An 18,114-nucleotide genomic window follows, 5' to 3' on the forward strand; every position below is an offset into this window, starting at 1 on the left:
AGTGATGGGGGCGGTGCCTTCTCCTGATCAGCCAGTCGCCTCCCACAGAGGGAGGCCAGACTGCGGCTCAGGCCCGCTTCCCGTGGGGAGCGGGCCTAAGCCGTCAGTAGGACATCCCCTGAGGGCTCCCGGACTGTGAGAGGGGGAAGGCTGGGCTGAGGGACAAACCACCCCCCCCCCCCGCCCCAGTGCATGATTTTTCATGCACCGGGCCTCTAGTTTTTACATAAAGGTGAGAATTTTGACCTAACCCAGATGATTTTATCTAACTTTTCTCATCACTATCACTTTGATCATCCCCGGGGTACTGGAGCTTAAGACAAAGTCACACAGGAACAGTATTTTTCTACTTTAATACATTAAGAGAAATTTAATAATGAGCCCAGGATATAATGAATAATTCATAGTTATATTAAGGATTCCAGTAGAAGAGAGAATCACTTAGAAAATAATTATGTTATTTGGATAGAGAATTAATTTTTTACAGTGCTAAGATTTCTGCTAACTAATAACTTCATAGGAAGAAAAATCAATATGACAATTTAAGTTCATTTTATGTCCCCTAGAGCAGTGGTTTCATGCATCAGAATCACCTGGGGGGTGGGGGGGGGCTGTCCTCTAGAGTTTCTGTCCATAGGTCTGGTTGGAACCTAGAAATTCACCTAAGGATATTTTTTCCAATGATTTCTAGAGAGAATGGAAGGAAAGGAGGAGGGAGGGAGAGAGAGAGAAACATTGATGTGAGAGAGACATGTCTATTGGTTGCCTCCCCCACGTGTTTCTACCATGGCTGGGGAACCTGCAACCGAGGTACGTACCCTTGACCAGGAATCAAACCTGCAACCCTTCAGTCCACAGGCAAAACACTCTAACCACTGAGCAAAACTAGCCAGGACTAGAAGTTTGCATTTTTAACAAGTTCCCAGGTGATACAGCCCCTGCTGATTCAGGAATAGTCTTAGGCACAGAGCAGATACTCATACATTCTAAAACAAATTGAATTATTTGAATCATAGTGATGACAGGGTAAGACTTGACACATGTGGAATTTTGGGCAGGATATAGCCAAGTTCATGATTAGTAAGCTGCTTTTAAATGTGTTTCACTATTTAATAGACTTAGTTCATGACACTGAAGATTGGCCCTGTGTCTGTCTTCCTAGGATAGTTAGTGTAAATATGCTCCTGGGATTTTTCTTCTAGAAACTTCTGATTTGTAAACTGATCTAACTCAAACTCATGGATTACCAAAGACCATTTAATTCTTTAGCAGTAGAATTGTCCTGTCACTCACTCACACACACACACACACACACACACACCAATAGTCTTTGCCTATGATGATCTCAATAAAAGAGAACTTATGTCATAGGACCGACAGTCCTACAGAAGAGGGGATGTTTTATCAGAGGCCAGACGTAGCCCCACCTCATTAATTTCAACCCCTTTTGATATAGAATGAGTCATCCTCAGCATCCACATACTAGACAGTATTACTGTCCTTATTCTTGAAATGACAGCCAGGCCAGTGATCACAGGAATTCTGCCTATACTGACCCACTTAGTGGACACCCTTAAAAGATTTACTACTCTAGGTTTTCATTAAGGCACCTGGTCCAATCAATTGTCCTTTTCAAAGTGCCAAAAAGCATCTCTAGCATTTTTTATGGTAAAATGTGAAAATGTCAAACATTTTCTCTCCCACCCACCACTCCTCTCTTTTTTCTTCTCAGGTTGTGATGAATAACTTAAGCCCAGCCTGGAAATCATTCAAAGTATCAGTAAATTCCCTATGCAGTGGAGATCCAGACCGCCGGCTAAAGGTCAGAAATCTATGTCTGATAATGCAATTTTTGTGTATTTAACCCTAGTCTTTCCCCTTAAGTGAATGTTGGAAAACCCAAAATTTCTGTGCCATTTAACCAAATCCCTTAGCATCTTTTTTGGAAAAGTAGGGGCAATTTCTTCTGCGAGAGTCATTGAAGCTCATAAGATAGCCCAAGATAAATCCCAATTTTGTTATGTCAAGAGGCAAATCTTACAGCTTCTCAGAGACAAACTGTGGCAATAACTTCAGGGTTATTAATGGGGAGTTATTAAGAACACAAATACTGCTGTATTGATTACCTACTGTTGCATAACGAACTACTACACAATTTAGTAGCTTAAAATAACAACCATTTATTTAGCTTGAAAGTCTGTGCTTTGGCAAGTTGAGTTCATCTAGGAGGTTCTTCTGTTAGGCTTGCTTGGACTCCCTCACATATTTGTAGCCTGTTGCACATGAGCAGAGTGGCTCTGCTTCTGGGGTGTACCTGGCTGTCATCTGGAATGATTGGGGTGGTTGGGCCATTTGTCTCTCATCATCCAGCAGGCTAGCTTGGCCTTATACACAGAGCAACCTTAGGGTTCCAAAAGACCAAGAACAGAAGCTGTGAGGTATCTTGAGGCTTAGCCTTAGAACTCATACGTGGTCACTCCCTCCACATTCTATTGGCCACAGCAAGTCACATGGCCATCCCAGATTCAGGAGCTGAAATAGGAAACAGACTCCACCTTTTGGTGGGAGGAGCTACCTAGTATTGTGGCCTTTTTTTTTTTTTTTTCAATCTATCACAAATGCATTTTGAATATCATGGGAATATAGAAGTTGGAAGAAAAATGCACTGTGGAGGGTCAGGATGACCAAAGGAAGACAATAGGCTAATGCCAGAAGCAAACTCCAGGAGGCATTGCCTGAGTTCTATGGTCTGTCCCTCTCTCTGCCTTGGAAATCCAGAAGCTGGGACATATTGTTAGTGTCCCGGAGTTGATTCTACCAATTCCAGATGACTAAGTAAATCCAAGGGAGACCAGCACCTATAAGGCTGATCGATTCATGTTCAATGAGAAGCATGCCCATCAAGCAGACTTACCATGCACTTCAGCTTCACCAGGGCATTTTCTCCATGTGAGCAAACCATAGGGCAGACAGCAGTCAGAAGGTTGCTGGGATAGCCTGAAAGCAAAACCAGGGATGCTGGAGAATGGTGATGGCTAATGGCTACAGGCTCTAAAAGTTTGGGATGTCTGTATAGGAATATAGGTTCATTAGGCAAACTAAACATTCATGGTCTTTCAGGGCACCTAGTCCCATGGAAAGTAGCCATTGCCAGTGTTCGTCTTTGGAACGTTACATTTTCTTCCCTATTTTGCCCCATAAATCTTCTTCCTTCTCTCTCTCCCCACCACTGGGTCATTCTGAAGCAAATGTGGACAGACTCATCCCTTAGGCACAACAAGCATATAATGCCAGGACCCATAATACTTTTAGGACTCTACAAAAATGTTTTAATTGCCCTTAAAATCAGAAGGGAAAAAATGAACTTGTAAGATCGAAGAAAATGTTTTAATTTTTTTCTCACATCAAAAAACAATGACATTTTTAGGATCCCAAAATATATTATGGTGACTGGGGCCTTATGAAGGCAGAAGTATCTGAGAACAACAAAAGTCATGATGTGCCTTACCCCCCAGCATTATACCATTTCATCCAAAAATACTTCAGTATGTATTTCTAAAGGGTAAGGAATCTTTCTGTTAACATAACCACAATCCCATTATCATATCCAAGAATATGAACTAAGCTTCCTAGTAATCAAATATTTTGCCACTATTCACATGTGACTGATTGTCTAATTTATTAAAACGTTTAGTTTTTCTTGAATTGGGATCTAAACATGGTTCAAACATTGCATTCGACTGAAATATCTCTGAGGTCTCATAATCTGTTAGTTGCCTTTTCCTCTTTTTTCTTTTTCTTGCAATTTACTTATTGAAGAGACAAGGTTGGTTTGTTCTGTAGCATTTCTCACATTCTATATTCCCTTTAACAGCTAGTTAGAACCTGATCAGCTTCAGGATCCCTCGTCTAGCAACAATGCTTTATAAGTAATGTTGCTTTGTTATGGTGTTAACAGTCATGGAGGAACATTGCCTATATTCATCATTTTGTTATGGCTTCCAAAATGGTTTTTTCCAATTCTGCCATTTCTTTGTTATTTATTATTTAGAGTTCTTCGGTAAAGAAAGACTTTTCTTTTAATAACTATTTGGTTTGCTGAGGTGTGATTTGTACACAAAAGGCAGAAACATGGTTTATTTGTCCTTTTTTCCTTTTTCACCAGTTTTCAGAATAACAAGGTACTTCCCCCAGCATTCTACATAGTGAGGTCCCTCAATATTATTAAGAATTCATGGATTTTTAATATATTTGAGTATTCCAGTTATTATTATTCCTTTGAAAACTTTAATTATCCAATATTTAACCAAAGAGACCCCCTTCAAGTTGGCTCTTGGGTTCTTTTGATATAAGTTTAATAGTGTTTAATAGTTTCCTTGCTTTCTGGTATGATTTTTTTAAAGTCATAAGCTTTAAATTCTTTTGCTTTATAAGTTATATCTCTCAATAGATGGTGAGTCATATTTAAAATCTTGAAAGAATTCTTCTCCAGTGTTAAACCTCTACCTCATAAAACTACCAGGTTCATTTGTTTCATTTTGCTTTCAGTTTTTAGGATTTATTTTTACAATTTTAATTTTGTTTTATAATTATATAAAATTTTGCATGATTCTAAAGTCAGAGCTACAAAACAAGGTGTAGTCAGGAAAGTTTAGCTCTCACTCCTGTCTTTCCTTCTTTTTACCCTCTTCCCTTATAGGTAATCATTTTGTAGTGCATTTTAATATATGGTAGGGCTAGCCCCTCCCACTTCTGTATTCCTTGTCTTTTAAGGGTTTTCCTGGATATTTAGCTTGTTTGTTCTTTCCATTTAACTTTATAAGCAATTAGTATCAGAAGAAGAAAAGGAAGCTTGCTGGTATTTTTGTTGGGATTTCAAAGAAAATATTTTTTTAATATTGAGTCTTTCCATCCCAGAACATAGAATGCCTTGCCATTTACTCATGTGTCCTTTGCGTTTTGCATGAGGGCTTAAGGTTTTTCTCTTATAGGTTTGGAATGTTTATGCCTAGTTAATTTTTTCCCTTTTTCTCTCTCTCTTCCTCTCTCTCTCTTTTCCTTTAATTTGCTATTGTAAATTGGGTCTTCCATTATACATTCTAAGTAACTGTTATTTGTATACATAAACGCTATTGAATTGTTTTCTTAAATTCTTGTTTTATAAAGTTCTATTATTGTTTATAGTAATTTTCTGTTAATTTTTTTGGAGTTTTCCAAATATGTAATTATATTATCTGGAAGTGGGTACTTTCCCCCTACTTACTTAACTAATGGCTCTAGTTATTTCTCTTTAATTGTGTGGACCAATACCATGTCAAATAGTAGTGGAGATAGAAGGCATTCTTGTCTTATTCATCACTATAGTGGAAAATCCTATAGTACTTCCAATTAATTCTGGCAGAGATTAATTTTTTATAGTAGATCTGAAGGTATCAGAGACTTAGAGCTTTCTAAGCCACATCTACTGAGCCTCAAATACCTGTGGTAGCATTCAGAGAGGATTCTTATTTGTTTGGATTACCCAAAGACAACACTGCAACTGAGTGAAAGACCTTGCACTGCTTCCTAAGTTTATATCTAATCTTAACTATTTAATGAAATTATCCATGCTTTTTCCATGACATATTGGAATCTTTGTCAAAATCATAATTTTATTTATTACTAACCATACTGTGAGATAGGTTCCATTGTCTTCATTCTACAGGTGAAGAAACTGAGGGTCAAAACCCTATGCAGTCAAATGCCAAATTTAATGCTTTTTATTGAATTGTGCTACCTCTATTTTGTTATATTTATTAGAAAACAAATCATCCTGAAAAAAAGCACATCCCTTTACTCTTACCCAACCAGAATGCTTATTTATCATCATCCTAATATTTAAAAGAAACAAGACTTGTTTATATGTAACATATTTTATAAAGTCTAAGAAACTGTCAATTACTTAACATACCACTAAGGGGGAAAAAGTACTCTCAATTAAACTTATTGCACATTGCTTTCTTGTCGATGTGTGGTCGATAAGAAAATAAATACGTGCCTCATAGATTCTATGAAATATGGTATTAATTGTTTCCTTTGATTTGATCAACGAATTATTAATGCCCATTACATATTCTTTAGGAGGCACTACTGGTATTCAGAATAAGTTCTTCCAGATTGGGGCCTTGAGGAAGAGAGGAAGAAGGCACCATCAGCCTAGTCCTATGGGAAAATGCCATGCCAGAATAATCTAGACAAACACCCAAACACCATATAAACACCGTGAGGCCATTTCCTAATTAGAGAAGGAGACAGGATGCCTGATAAACTCTATGGGAATGTCTCCAAGTTACCTGTGTGGTTTGAGTTCTCCTCTAATACTCTCCCCATAGAGTTTATCAGGCATCCACTGAGTATGAATGATAGAGAGTAGTTGCCTTGAAGAGGGATCTAGGGTGATGGGGACCAGTTGTTTCTGTGTCAACCTACCCCCAGGCCTTATTCAGGAGAGAGGCCCAGGTTGTGGTGGGATGGGCACAAGCAAGACCAGGCAGAAGGAAGTAGCAGAAGAGAAAGAGAATCAGGTTCCCAAAGTTAAAGCCAAGGTGGTAAGACTCAGGAGGCCATGAAGGAGTAAGAGGTATAGGTCTAAAGCAACCAACAAATGACATTTTCACCCATGATTTGTCTTCCTCCTTCTGTATACCCTCCCTCTTTTGCAGCCATGTCTCGTTGATTTGAAATTGCCATGTTCATGAGCTCATTTCTGACACCCCTAAAGCGGGATTCCTGGCCAATCAGAAAAGTGTTCTGTGGAATTAGAATCAGACCCCAGTGGTCCTAGAATCTTCATTTCAACAATTTTTCCTAAGCAATGCTAGTGCAGGCCGTTTGCCAAGCACACATTGAGAAACACTGTCTTTCTAATGATTCTCTGTCAAGTCAGCTGGTGCCTCTCTTAAGGAGTTCAGTATTTTTTCTGCCATCTTACTGCAACGCTAAGTGCATATGTATGTATACATTCTGCTCTTCCTCCTTTAGGACACCCTTAGCATTTGTACTTTGCTTACATCAGCTATCTGTGTCCTCACTTCTCACGTGTGACCAGGACATCTTAAATTGAAATCGTATGTTCTCTACAAATTCATTGTCTTTGTTTTGAACTCCCTGACACATTCTTGCCAAATGGGTTTGACTCCTGGAGTGTGTTCTTGGATTTTGTGTTGAATCTTTCCCCTTTATTCCCAATCCCTTGTGATTACTAACTCCTAGACCCCTGAGTGCCTCTTATTTTGCCCCTGGTCCTTTGGATTTAGTTGTCATACTTGTTTTCTTTCTCTTTCATTCTAATTTTCTGTAACAAACCTTCTGGCTCACACTGCTTGGAAAGGAAGAAATCCCACCCCAGTTACAACCCCCAGATCTCAGTCCTTGACTGTGGCACAATTTAGCCCCATAATTCCCTCAAACCCATAGAAGAGGCTTCATCATTACATACCCCATTGGTTACATTAGCACTCCTAATTCTTGTTACAAAACACTGGAAATTGGAATTGAGGGGTTCATTGTTAAAGTATGCTCAGTATTATTGAAAATGCCTGTAATAAAGAACCTACCCTAGGCTCAGGCAGTTGAAAGCAAGTTCAAAACTGATGGTTGCCAGATGGGAGGGGAATTGGGGGTCTGCATAAAAAAAGGTGAAGGGATTAAGAAGTACTAGTCACGGGTTATAAAGTACAGCATAGGGAATATAGTCAATAATATTGTAATAACTATATATGGTGCCAGTTGGGTACTAGACTTATGGCGGGGGGAGTCACTTCACAAATTACATAAATATCTGACCACCATGCTGTACACCTGAAACTAATATAAAATAATATTGAGTGTCAACTGTAATTGAAAATCAAAAAATAAAATGAAAGCGAGTTCACTTTCATCTCTACCTCCTTACAATGGAAAGGGGTGGTGGGAGTGGGAAACTTAAATGGTTCACAGTCCTGTTAAGTTTTCATGAGATCTGTTACAATTCAAATGCCCTCCTTATGGCCCTCTGGGCCCAAGGGCTGCTGATTTTGTGCCTGTTGGTAGTTCAGTCAGTTACCAGAGGATCGCAGACTCATCATGGTGTCTCTATAGCGGATCAGCCATGGCACAGGAATTCTTGACTCCACTTAAGTAAATGGCACCTGTGAGCCCAGCAGGCGTTCTCTACTGAGAGCTGTGATCAATACTGAAGCATGGAAAAGCAATAATGAGCTTAACAGTGTTAAATCAGCAAAAAAGGAGGTTTCTGGATGAGAGACAACCTGCATATTGTCTTATTTTTAATAATTTTTCCTTTACATTAATATTATCTCTTTTTTTTTTTTTACAAATGAGGAATTCTCTGTGTTTAAGCAAATTGCTTAAGATTACACAGCTCAGTAGCACAGCCTTCGTTTAAACCCAGGTCTCATCCTCTATAGACCTTGCTCTTAACTATTAAAAGACAGTTAACATTTACTGAGCATTCAGCTACCAGGTACTATGCCAGACACTGCTTAATTATGTCATTCAACTCTAATTATCTTCGGTTAAACAATTCTGCAGTAAAAAAGAGCCCCATGCAATATAAGCTTTTTTCTTGCTCATATAACAATCAAAGGGAAAACTTTTTAATCATTCAGTGATTCAAGAACCTTGTGGCTCATCCATAGCTTAGGGCCTCATTGTTAGTTGCATCCAGCAGGCAGAAGACTAAAAAATGCGGAGCTCTCTCTCTGTCTAGAAGTGTTAGCTGAAAACAGCACTTGGCATTGCGATTAAAAAAACAACATGCAGGGATTTCCCATGTGTACTTCTGTAATGCAAGTAGACAATTAGAAACGGGGGGTACTTTTCGATTACACAATTTGGCTTGGGGTTTTTTAGGCTTCACCAGGACTGTGTCTTCAAATCTGAAAGCGTGTAAGTGAGGACTTCTGGTTTAGGAATGTTCAGAGACTATTTTCTGTTTTTCTTCACTCCCTCTCAAGCCCGGTCAGCCAAACATAGTTCTCACCCTCCCTGTATGTTCTCCCTGAGGTTGCTGTCCTTTCTGGGTCTGGTTCATGAGGAGTCTCAGGACTGACTTGCCCTCCAGGTTGGCCCCACCTCCGGGAGCTGAGGACTCAGGCTCCAGGCCTGTAGGAAGCAGCAGAGGCCGGCAACAAACTCTGGCTCCAGGTTTGCTTGTCCCTCCCAGGTAAAGCCTTCCTGTCATTTCTGGCCTCCAGCTGTTCCCCGGACATTATTTTTACTGCAGCTACTCTTCCAAAGACATCTGTAAATATGTTTATCCAGAATATAGAGATGCTTTGCACCAACAGTGCTTTCTGGAAATAGAAATCCCCTTTGTAGTTTAAGTTGTACAGATTTGCTTTCTCTATTTAACTAATTAATGCTTCATGAACCTGGATTGAACAGAAAACAAAGTGGTGCAATGAACAGGGAAGTGGCTTGCATAAATAAATACATGAACAAATAAACTAATTAATTAATTAAAATTTGAAAGAACAACACGACTAAGGGCAACCAGCATAAGCCACTGGGGACAACATGGATGGTCCTGGGGGTATTGTGCTAAGTGAAATAAGTCAGACAGAGAAAACAAATACCATGTGATTTCACTTGTGTGTGGAATCTAAAAAACAAATATACAAACAGAGTAGAAACAAACATACAGAGAACAGATTGATGGTTGGCAGTTGGGGTTGGAGGGATGGGTGAAAGGGGGAAGGGATTAAGATGTACAAATTGCCAGTCATAAAAACAGCCACAGAATATAAGCTACAGTTTAAGGAACATCATCAACAATATTATAATAACTTTGTATTGTGACAGATGGGTACTAGACTTACTGGGATGATCACTTTGTAAATAATATAAATGTCTAATTACTATGTGGTACACCTGAAACTAACATAATATTGTATCTCAACTCTAATTGAAAATAAAAGTGTCTCCCTGTGGAAGAATCAGCTAGCTGGTCACCAAAAATCTGTTTTCTTTTCTTTCTAGGCATCCAACTAGCCCACATTTCCCACCTTCTCTTATAGTTCAGTGTGACCATATGACTGAGTTTTCTTAGTTTCTTTGGTGTTTTTTATATAAATAATCATATCATTTGCAGATAATGGCAATTGTTTCTTTCCAATTCTTATATTTTTCCACCTTTCCTTTGGTGTGGGCTGGGACTGCTATACACTATACAGAAATGACTCTAGGCTTCTTTTGTTCTTAATCTTCAGGGTTTGAAAAAAGGATTCCTTGAATATAACTTTTTCCATAGTATTTTTAAAGCTACTTATTAGCTGAAAATATTGTTATATTCCTAGTTTTTCCGAGGATTTATTTTGAGATCATAGGTTAACATTAAGGATTTCTTCTTGCTTTTATTGACAAAAGTTCATGGGGTTTCCTCCATAAATCTGTTAATGAAGTAGATTAGACAAATAGATATTCTTACCTTGAATTTAAGAATGATGCTACAAGCATTAGAGGTTAAAAATGTACCCACAAAATCCCAGTAGACACAACAATTATATAGATGACTTTATTATAACTATCCAAGAAACAGATATTGTAATCTTTTTTTAATATATTTTATTCATTTTTTACCAAGAGGAAGGGAGAGGGATAGAGAGTCAGAAACATCGATGAGAGAGAAACATCGATCAGCTGCCTCCTGCACACTCCCCTCTGGGGACATGCCCGCAACCAAGGTACATGCCCTTGACCGGAATCGAACCTAGGACCCTTCAGTCCGCAGGCCAACGCTCTATCCACCGAGCCAAACAAGTTAGGCAGATATTTTAATCTTACACAACACCTTTTAGTTAAAATAATAATAATAATAATAAGGAGCCCTATCCATTTGGCTCAGTGGATAGAGCATCAACCCATAGACTGAAGGGTCCCAGGTTCAATTCTGGTCAAGAGTGTATACCTTGGTTGCAGGCTCGATCCCTGGTCCCCAATGGGGTGCATGTGGGAGGCAACCAATTGATATGATGTGTCTCTCTCACATTGATGTTTCTCTCTCTCTGTCTCTCCCCTCCCTTCCACTGTCTCTAAAAATCAATGGAAAAGTATCCTCAGGTGAGGATTAACACAAAAAAGGAAAACACCTTAACTAACATAACCTTGGTACCTATAGCAATAAAAAATAATGAAAGAAAAATGATTCCATTTACATGAAATATCCAGAGCAAGTGAATCCGAGGAGACAGAGAGCAAATTAGTGGTTGTCAGGGGCTGGGGGAGGGGAGAGACTGCTAATGGGTAGTGAAATGTCCTAAAGTTGGCGACAGTATTGCTTGAGTGGTCCTGTGACTATACTAAACCCATTGACTCATACATGGGTTAAATGGGTGAATTATGTGATATGTGAGTTACATCTCAATAAAGCTGTTTATAAAAAGTGTTAGCCAATCTCACTCCTGAACATAGATATAAAAATCCCATTTTCTTAACACTAATAGTGATATAAAATAAAAGGTGATGCATCACGATCAAGGGTGCTCCAATGCTAGAATGTTGGTTAATCTGATCTATTGCATAATGGAGCTGTGGAGGGAATCCTCTATACTCTTTCTGTAGAAAATTACAGACAAAGAGTGAAACACATTGCAAAACTGAACTTAGGGATGGAGAGCACATGTTCTTCGCTGGAGAAGTCAGTATCTTAGAGCAGGGGTGGCGAATGTCTGGCTCATCAACTGTATAAGGCCCATGAAATAATTTGCTCTGGCCCTGACAAGGCAGTAGGGGAGAGTTAAATGTTTGACCAAATATAGGAGAGAGAGAGAGAGAGAGAGAGAGAGAGAGAGAGAGAGAGAGAGGGAGGGAGAGAGAGACATCAATGATGAGAGAGAATCATTGATTGGTTGCCTCCTGCATTCCCCACACTGGGGATCGAGCCCACAACCCAGGCATGTGCTCTGACCAGGAATCGAATCGTGACCTCCTGGTTCATAGGGTGACACTCAACCACTGAGCCGTGCTGGCTGGGCCAGCAGGCTGATTTTTAAGTTGATCATTTTGTATGGCCCTCGATTATGTTATAAATATCAAAATGATCCTTGGCAGAAAAAAGGTTCCGCATCCCTTCATAGAGATACCAATTCTTCCTAAAATGGTCTATAGATTTAATGTAATTCCAATCAAAAGTCTATGGCCATCTATTGGCCATGACATACTGATCAAACATTATATGGCCATTTTTCTCTTTCCTTCCTCTTCTCTTTTTCCTTCTTTTCTCTGTCCTTCCTTTTCCTTGCAGGGGCAGCATGCCCAGGGTCCAAAGTGTCAGTGAAGCCAATAAATATGTATAAGTCCATGAATACACATACACAGAAATCAATTAACAAAATGGGTAACATGCATGACAAGGTGTTGCACAACATAGAAAACACAAATGGCCAGTCAATGTAAGGAAAAGTGCCAGGTTCCATTAGTAATCAGTAAGCAGCTTAAGTTCACAAGGAGACTTCATCTCACATCATTGCGCCGCTTTCTTAACACTGAAGCTGCAAAGTTACCTCAAGATCTCAGTGTTTGCTTTTGCACTTTGGAAATAGTGCTTTCAAACCCAGCCTTGTCAAGTGGAAGGTTTTCACAAACTGGGCTGACATCTCCAGAGGCCTTTGCATTGAGTGAGATTCTGTAGGGCATTCAGCTCCTCTCCCACATTTTAAGCATCAACAGGAATGTTGTTTTTTTTTAAGTATTGCCACCTGCAGCCATCCTGGGCATTTCTTTCCAGAACGTGTTTTCAGTAAAATTACCAGATAAAACATCAAGAGAGCTATCTCTTCGGAAGAAGGACGGCTTTTATAAAAAGAGAGCCCTTCACGTCAAGAGAATGACCCTTCCTTAGGTGCTTGGCAGAATAATCTCACAGGCCCTCCTTCTCAGGAGCTCGAGGAGGCCTTAGCCTCTCCTCACGGAGATGGTGCTCATGAAATCCCAGCTGTCTGCCAAGTATTTAGACTTCCCTAAAGGGGTGGGGAAGGTGAGGGTTTTTTCTGTGGGGAGCACACAAAACTAATGTCAGGGATGAGCAGGTTGACTGACTCATTAGAAACGAATTATTTCTTCCCTGAAAACATATGAATTACCTTCCTTCCTGTGACTTTTAACTCGTCGCTGAAGAACGCAAATACTTTTGGACCATCCCAACAAGGAGAAGAAAGCTAGAATGATCATCTCCCCTGCCTCCACTGCTGGAGTTAGAGGGAAACTAGCTAGAGGTGCCTCCTCATGTTGAGCACAGAGGCACCTGAGGCTGGACAAGGATCTCCTTTCACCTGCCGTGGTCTCCAGCTTCTTTGCTTCTACAGGAACTCAGCTTTGTTCAGTCACCTTGATGGGACCTGGAAAACTTGACTCTTAGGAGAGGCGGATGCATACGTCAGGATGCCAATGTATTAATTTACAAAAATTTTAATAAATTAACAAAAACTATAATCCCCATGCTCCATATAAGGTTCACCTTTCCTGATATCTGAACACTTATGAAGCAGAATTCGCAGTCAGAATGTTACTTGGCGGGCATGGAAGAATCAAGGGCGTCTGAGGAGTCTCGATTCTACTCTTGTCAGCAGTTTGACACAAAGACCCTTTGGAAAGTCTGATTAAGTTAATAGGACATTTGCTTTTGAAAAATGCATACACTTCGAGGGCTTTGTGAACTCATTAATGCTGATCTCTAGACGCCAGACCTCTAAGCTGAGCCATGGCGAGTCTTGTTATCAAGTCTAACTTTCAAGAAGTTAAAAAGCATAAGCCTTTTTTCAACTCACTCATTAATGAGGAAATCCATAAGATGATGAAACTGTTCTCCAAGAGTATTTCAGGTTAAATATTGTCTTTTTCTTTCAACAAGACTAAGATTTCTAGAGACAAAATTGGTTAATGTCCTTTTCAGCAATAGATTATAAACTTCAGGGTTATCTTGGCTTAACAGACAGAAATCCCTGCATCATGTACAAGTTTAACATGTATAACTTCACGGAGTCTGAGCTCTTAATTCATAAATACTAAATAACCAAATCAACCAATGGTATATTCTTATAGGAAAATAAATTGTTTTTGGGTGGGGCCATTAAACACAGCTTCAGTATGCCACTGAGAGCCCTTGGAGTCACAATTTTGGACTTCTTGCCATATGGTGGATAATTTTTTCTTAATCAGTTCAAATAGCCTCCTGAGTTCACATTTCTAGAGCCTGACATATGCCCAAAATTTCTATTTGTCCCCCTTTGTCCCCTTTCCATCTCTGCATGCTGGCACATTCTTAACCTTGAAGTGTCAGCTCAAAACTCAGTCACTCAGAGATGCCTTCCCAGATCTCATTGTTCATACATGCGTTCCTCCAGTACTTTGCATCTCGGCACCCTCCTATAATCTCCCTTGCGGCATTTACCGTCATCCGTAATCACAGTGTTTGTCTTTTTACATGTGTATTTGACTCCTGTACTGAAATGCAAGTCCCAAGGTCCAAGGAAATGGAACTGGTTTATTTAACTCTGCATCCTCAGACCCTAAAGTAGTGCTTGGCACATAGTATAGTAGATGCTTAATAAATATCTGCATCCTGGATGGATGAGTGGGTGGATGCATGCCCATATTGACATTAGCTCGATCTTATGGAAGTCATCCTGGAGGTTTTGCTATTTGGCCTGCCCTTTTAAAGGCTCCAAGAAAAATATCCCTCTTATCCACTCACGTATATTGATATTATTGATTAATTTATTATTGCTATCATATCACTTTTGGCCTGGAACACTTTCTTTCATTCAACGCAAGTCTAAATTCATTATGGGAATTTTTTTCCTTATTGTCTGTCTTGGAGAATACCCTCACTGTGGCCCATTTATCATGATACCCTCGCCTAATAGTTTTCCCCCTCAAATTGTAACCTGTCTTTCCCTCCACCAGCCCTGGAGGGAAAGAAAAGGAAGGGAAGAGTCGGCATGAGGAGGAAGCCAACAGGGAAAGAGACTTCTTCAGGAATGAGGAACTGGATTGAAAAGTCACAAAAAGAAGAAGCAATATCTTGGCCTCAGAACCTTTTCTACAATTTACTTGTCCCTTTTTTCTCCTTTCCTTTTCCCTGGCAATTTCACGTGTCTAGCCAAATGCTATTGTTATTGACCACCCAGCGTGCCTGGTGCACTGTCATATAAAACAGCTTATGACAGCTATCCCAGGAAAGAGTAAAGTCACTAAATGGACTTGTCAGGAAGCATTACCTCCAGTTCATCTCTCCCGCAGACCAGCTTGCCCTCTTCATAAGCTCTCTGACAACCCACTTACCCCTGCGACTCCTCAAAATGAAACCGACTCTTGAAAGCATACGCTGTACCAAATCACAACAGACCTTCTGACAGGTCAGCATATAATCTAGAAAAATGTTTTTGAACTTGGGCAGGCATCGGATCTCCTGGAGGGCTTGTTAAAAACACAGATTTCTAGGTCCCAACCCCAGAGTGTCTGATTCAGTAGGTCTGGTCCAAGAATTTGCATTTCTCACAAGTTCCCCAGGGCATGCCAATGCTGCCTTCACATATAGAGAATCACTGATATTGAAGAAATAGTCAAGAGATCATCTCAACAACATGCCTCCCTTGATTTACTCATCTACACCTTAAAACTTCTCTATATCTGCACTTACTGTCTCCTTCTTTCCAAATCTAACTTCCTTATCTGCCCAATTCACTCTAAGTTCCATGGTACTCACAGGCTCTTCCGCAGCCAGTCACTGATACAAGTATTTTACAGCTAGAAGGAAGCTTGGGATAATCTCTTCTCTAGATCAGGGTTTCTCAATTTCACCGTTACTGACCTTTGGGCCAGATAACCCATTGCTGTGGGGGACGGTGCATTACAGGACATGTAGCAGCATCCCTGGCCTGCACCAACCAGATGCCAGTAACACCCCCCTAGTTGTGACAACCAAAAATGTCTCCAGACATTGCCAGATGTCCTCTGGGGACCAAACCACCCCTGGTTGAGAACTACTCTTGTCAAATGTATCTTTAATCTCCCCCTGTGGGGGTTTAAGGATGAAAATTCATTGCATCCCCTCCTGAGTTTTGTCCAATTGAGAAATAAAACTGAAGTTCAGAAACACAAAGATCATGTTGTCACTTCATTGCGGCTAAAGCTGGCCCCGGCCACGTAGGAAGGAATGTTCTCCCTGGAGAGGTTTGGGTTATGTGTGATTGACAATAACTGAGGAAGTTCATGTTAATCACAGGATGGGCAGAAAATAACAGTAAATGCCAGGTGGCCTTGCAGTGACATAATGAAGGTATGAAGTGTTCTCAATCTCAGATACCTATTGGGGAGCTTTAAAAAATATTAAATGCTACACCCCACCTCAGACCAATTAAGTTATTTCTGGCCAAATGAGGCCAAAGCATTAGAAATTTTGAAAAGCTCCCAAAGTGATTCTGATGCGCACCCAGGGTGGAGAGACGCTGTTTAACTAAATAGACTGAGAAGATTTAGTCCATTGTTGGATTTACTTTGTGGGCACTGAGGAGACAACACAAGGTCTCCCAGTAAGTTTCTAAAGACTTTCCCAGCCAACTAGTCTTCAGAATTCTGCTGATGTGTGAAGTTACATAAACTGATTATGAAGAACATAAAATATTTACAGGCTTCAGAGGAGGCTTCCTGGGAGAACTTATCATCTAAGCCAAGACCTTGAAGGTTTGTGAAAAGGGGCTGGAATTTGTGATTAATGGGCCCAAGGCTGCAGCATTTTAATGTGTTAGGGAAGAAGTCCCACGGCAGGATATAGAGTTGGCTATAAACTAGTAGGTAAACAGAACCTTAAGGAGTTTAGATTTTTATCCTGAGAGACACTAAGGAGTTCTTTGCAATAAAGTGACATGGTCATATTTGAATTCTTGGGATCAGTCCTCAGCCTATTTTGTGGAATTTTTATAGAATGGGGGTGGGGAGTGGCTAGAAGCAGGAGATCTGACTAGAAGTCATAGCTGTAATCCAGGTAAGAATTACTAGCCAGTGAGGGAAGACCAGAACTTGGTACCAAATTGGCTATTGGATAGAGAGAAGGGAAGAGGAATGTCTCAAGAATTAGTCCTTAATTCCTGCCTTGGTCACATGGGTGGAAAAATGGCACCATTCCTTAAGATCAGACCATTGAAGGGGCAGGAGTTTGGGGATGGAAACGATGAGTTCAGTTTTGTACTTGCTAAATTTAAGGTGTGGTTGGGTCACCCAGTGGGCAATTGACCCAGGATAGTCTCAGTTTTTAGCACTGAAAGTCCAACATCCCAGGAAGCCATCAGTCTTGGGCAAATCAGGAAGTTGGACAACCTGGCTGTTGCCTATGTGAGTTTGGCTCTCAGAAGAGAGAACTAAGGCTGGGGCATAAATATAAATCCTATCTAATAATAGACAAAGATTGAAATTAACCATACCTCCGCTACGCTTCCCATTGGCTAATCAGCAAGATATGCAAATTAACCACCAACAAAGATGGCAGCCGGCAGCCACACAGCTGAAGCTAGCAGGAGGCTTGCTTGCTCCAGTGATGGAGGAAGCCAAGGTTCCCCACCTGCCGCGGCCCGGCTCTGAGCTCCAAAAGCAACAAAGTTCCAATTATAGAAGCTTAACAAACCCCAGATACCTGCTTTTAGCAGGCCGTGGCCTCAGAGCTGGAGCAGCAACAAAGTTTCAATTATAGAAGGTAAATAAATCCCAGAATAAAAAAAAAAAGAAAAAAAGGAGAGGCTGGGAGCTTCAGTTGCTGGCTGGCTTGGCCAGCCTGAAAACCCTCAGCCCCTCATCCAGACTGGACAGGCACCCCAGTGGGGACCCCCACCCTGAAGGTGGTGTGGCCAGCCTGAAAACAGCCATCAGCCCCTCATCCAGGCTGGCCAGGCACCCCAGTGGGGACCCCCACCCTGAAGGTGGTGTGGCCAGCCTGAAAACAGCCATCAGCCCCTCATCCAGGCTGGCCAGGCACCCCAGTGGGGACCCCCACCCTGAAGGTGGTGTGGCCAGCCTGAAAACAGCCATCAGCCCCTCATCCAGGCTGGCCAGGCACCCCAGTGGGGACCCCCACCCTGAAGG

At 40.8% G+C, this 18,114-nt stretch overlaps 1 protein-coding gene and 1 long non-coding RNA gene across 2 annotated transcripts in view; one reads left to right on the plus strand and one right to left on the minus strand.

The window, feature by feature from the left end:
• The window catches only part of LOC102253473 (copine-4), a 110,108-nt gene that overhangs the window by 9,762 nt on the left and 82,232 nt on the right, over positions 1 to 18,114 (plus strand). The window contains exon 4 of the mRNA XM_005863674.2: positions 1,733 to 1,822. Within this exon, the coding sequence (XP_005863736.2) occupies positions 1,733 to 1,822 (90 nt within the window). The remainder of the gene's footprint in view (positions 1 to 1,732; positions 1,823 to 18,114) is intronic.
• LOC106725650 lies at positions 606 to 16,006 on the minus strand. Its single transcript, XR_001361572.1, has 4 exons — positions 15,894 to 16,006; positions 6,894 to 6,898; positions 6,034 to 6,037; positions 606 to 618 (listed from the first exon to the last, which is right to left on the minus strand). It is a non-coding gene; the product is annotated as an uncharacterized LOC106725650 (long non-coding RNA).

Source organism: Myotis brandtii, unplaced genomic scaffold, assembly GCF_000412655.1.
Source record: "Myotis brandtii unplaced genomic scaffold, ASM41265v1 scaffold18, whole genome shotgun sequence".
In the NCBI taxonomy this organism is placed as follows: Eukaryota; Metazoa; Chordata; class Mammalia; order Chiroptera; family Vespertilionidae; genus Myotis; species Myotis brandtii.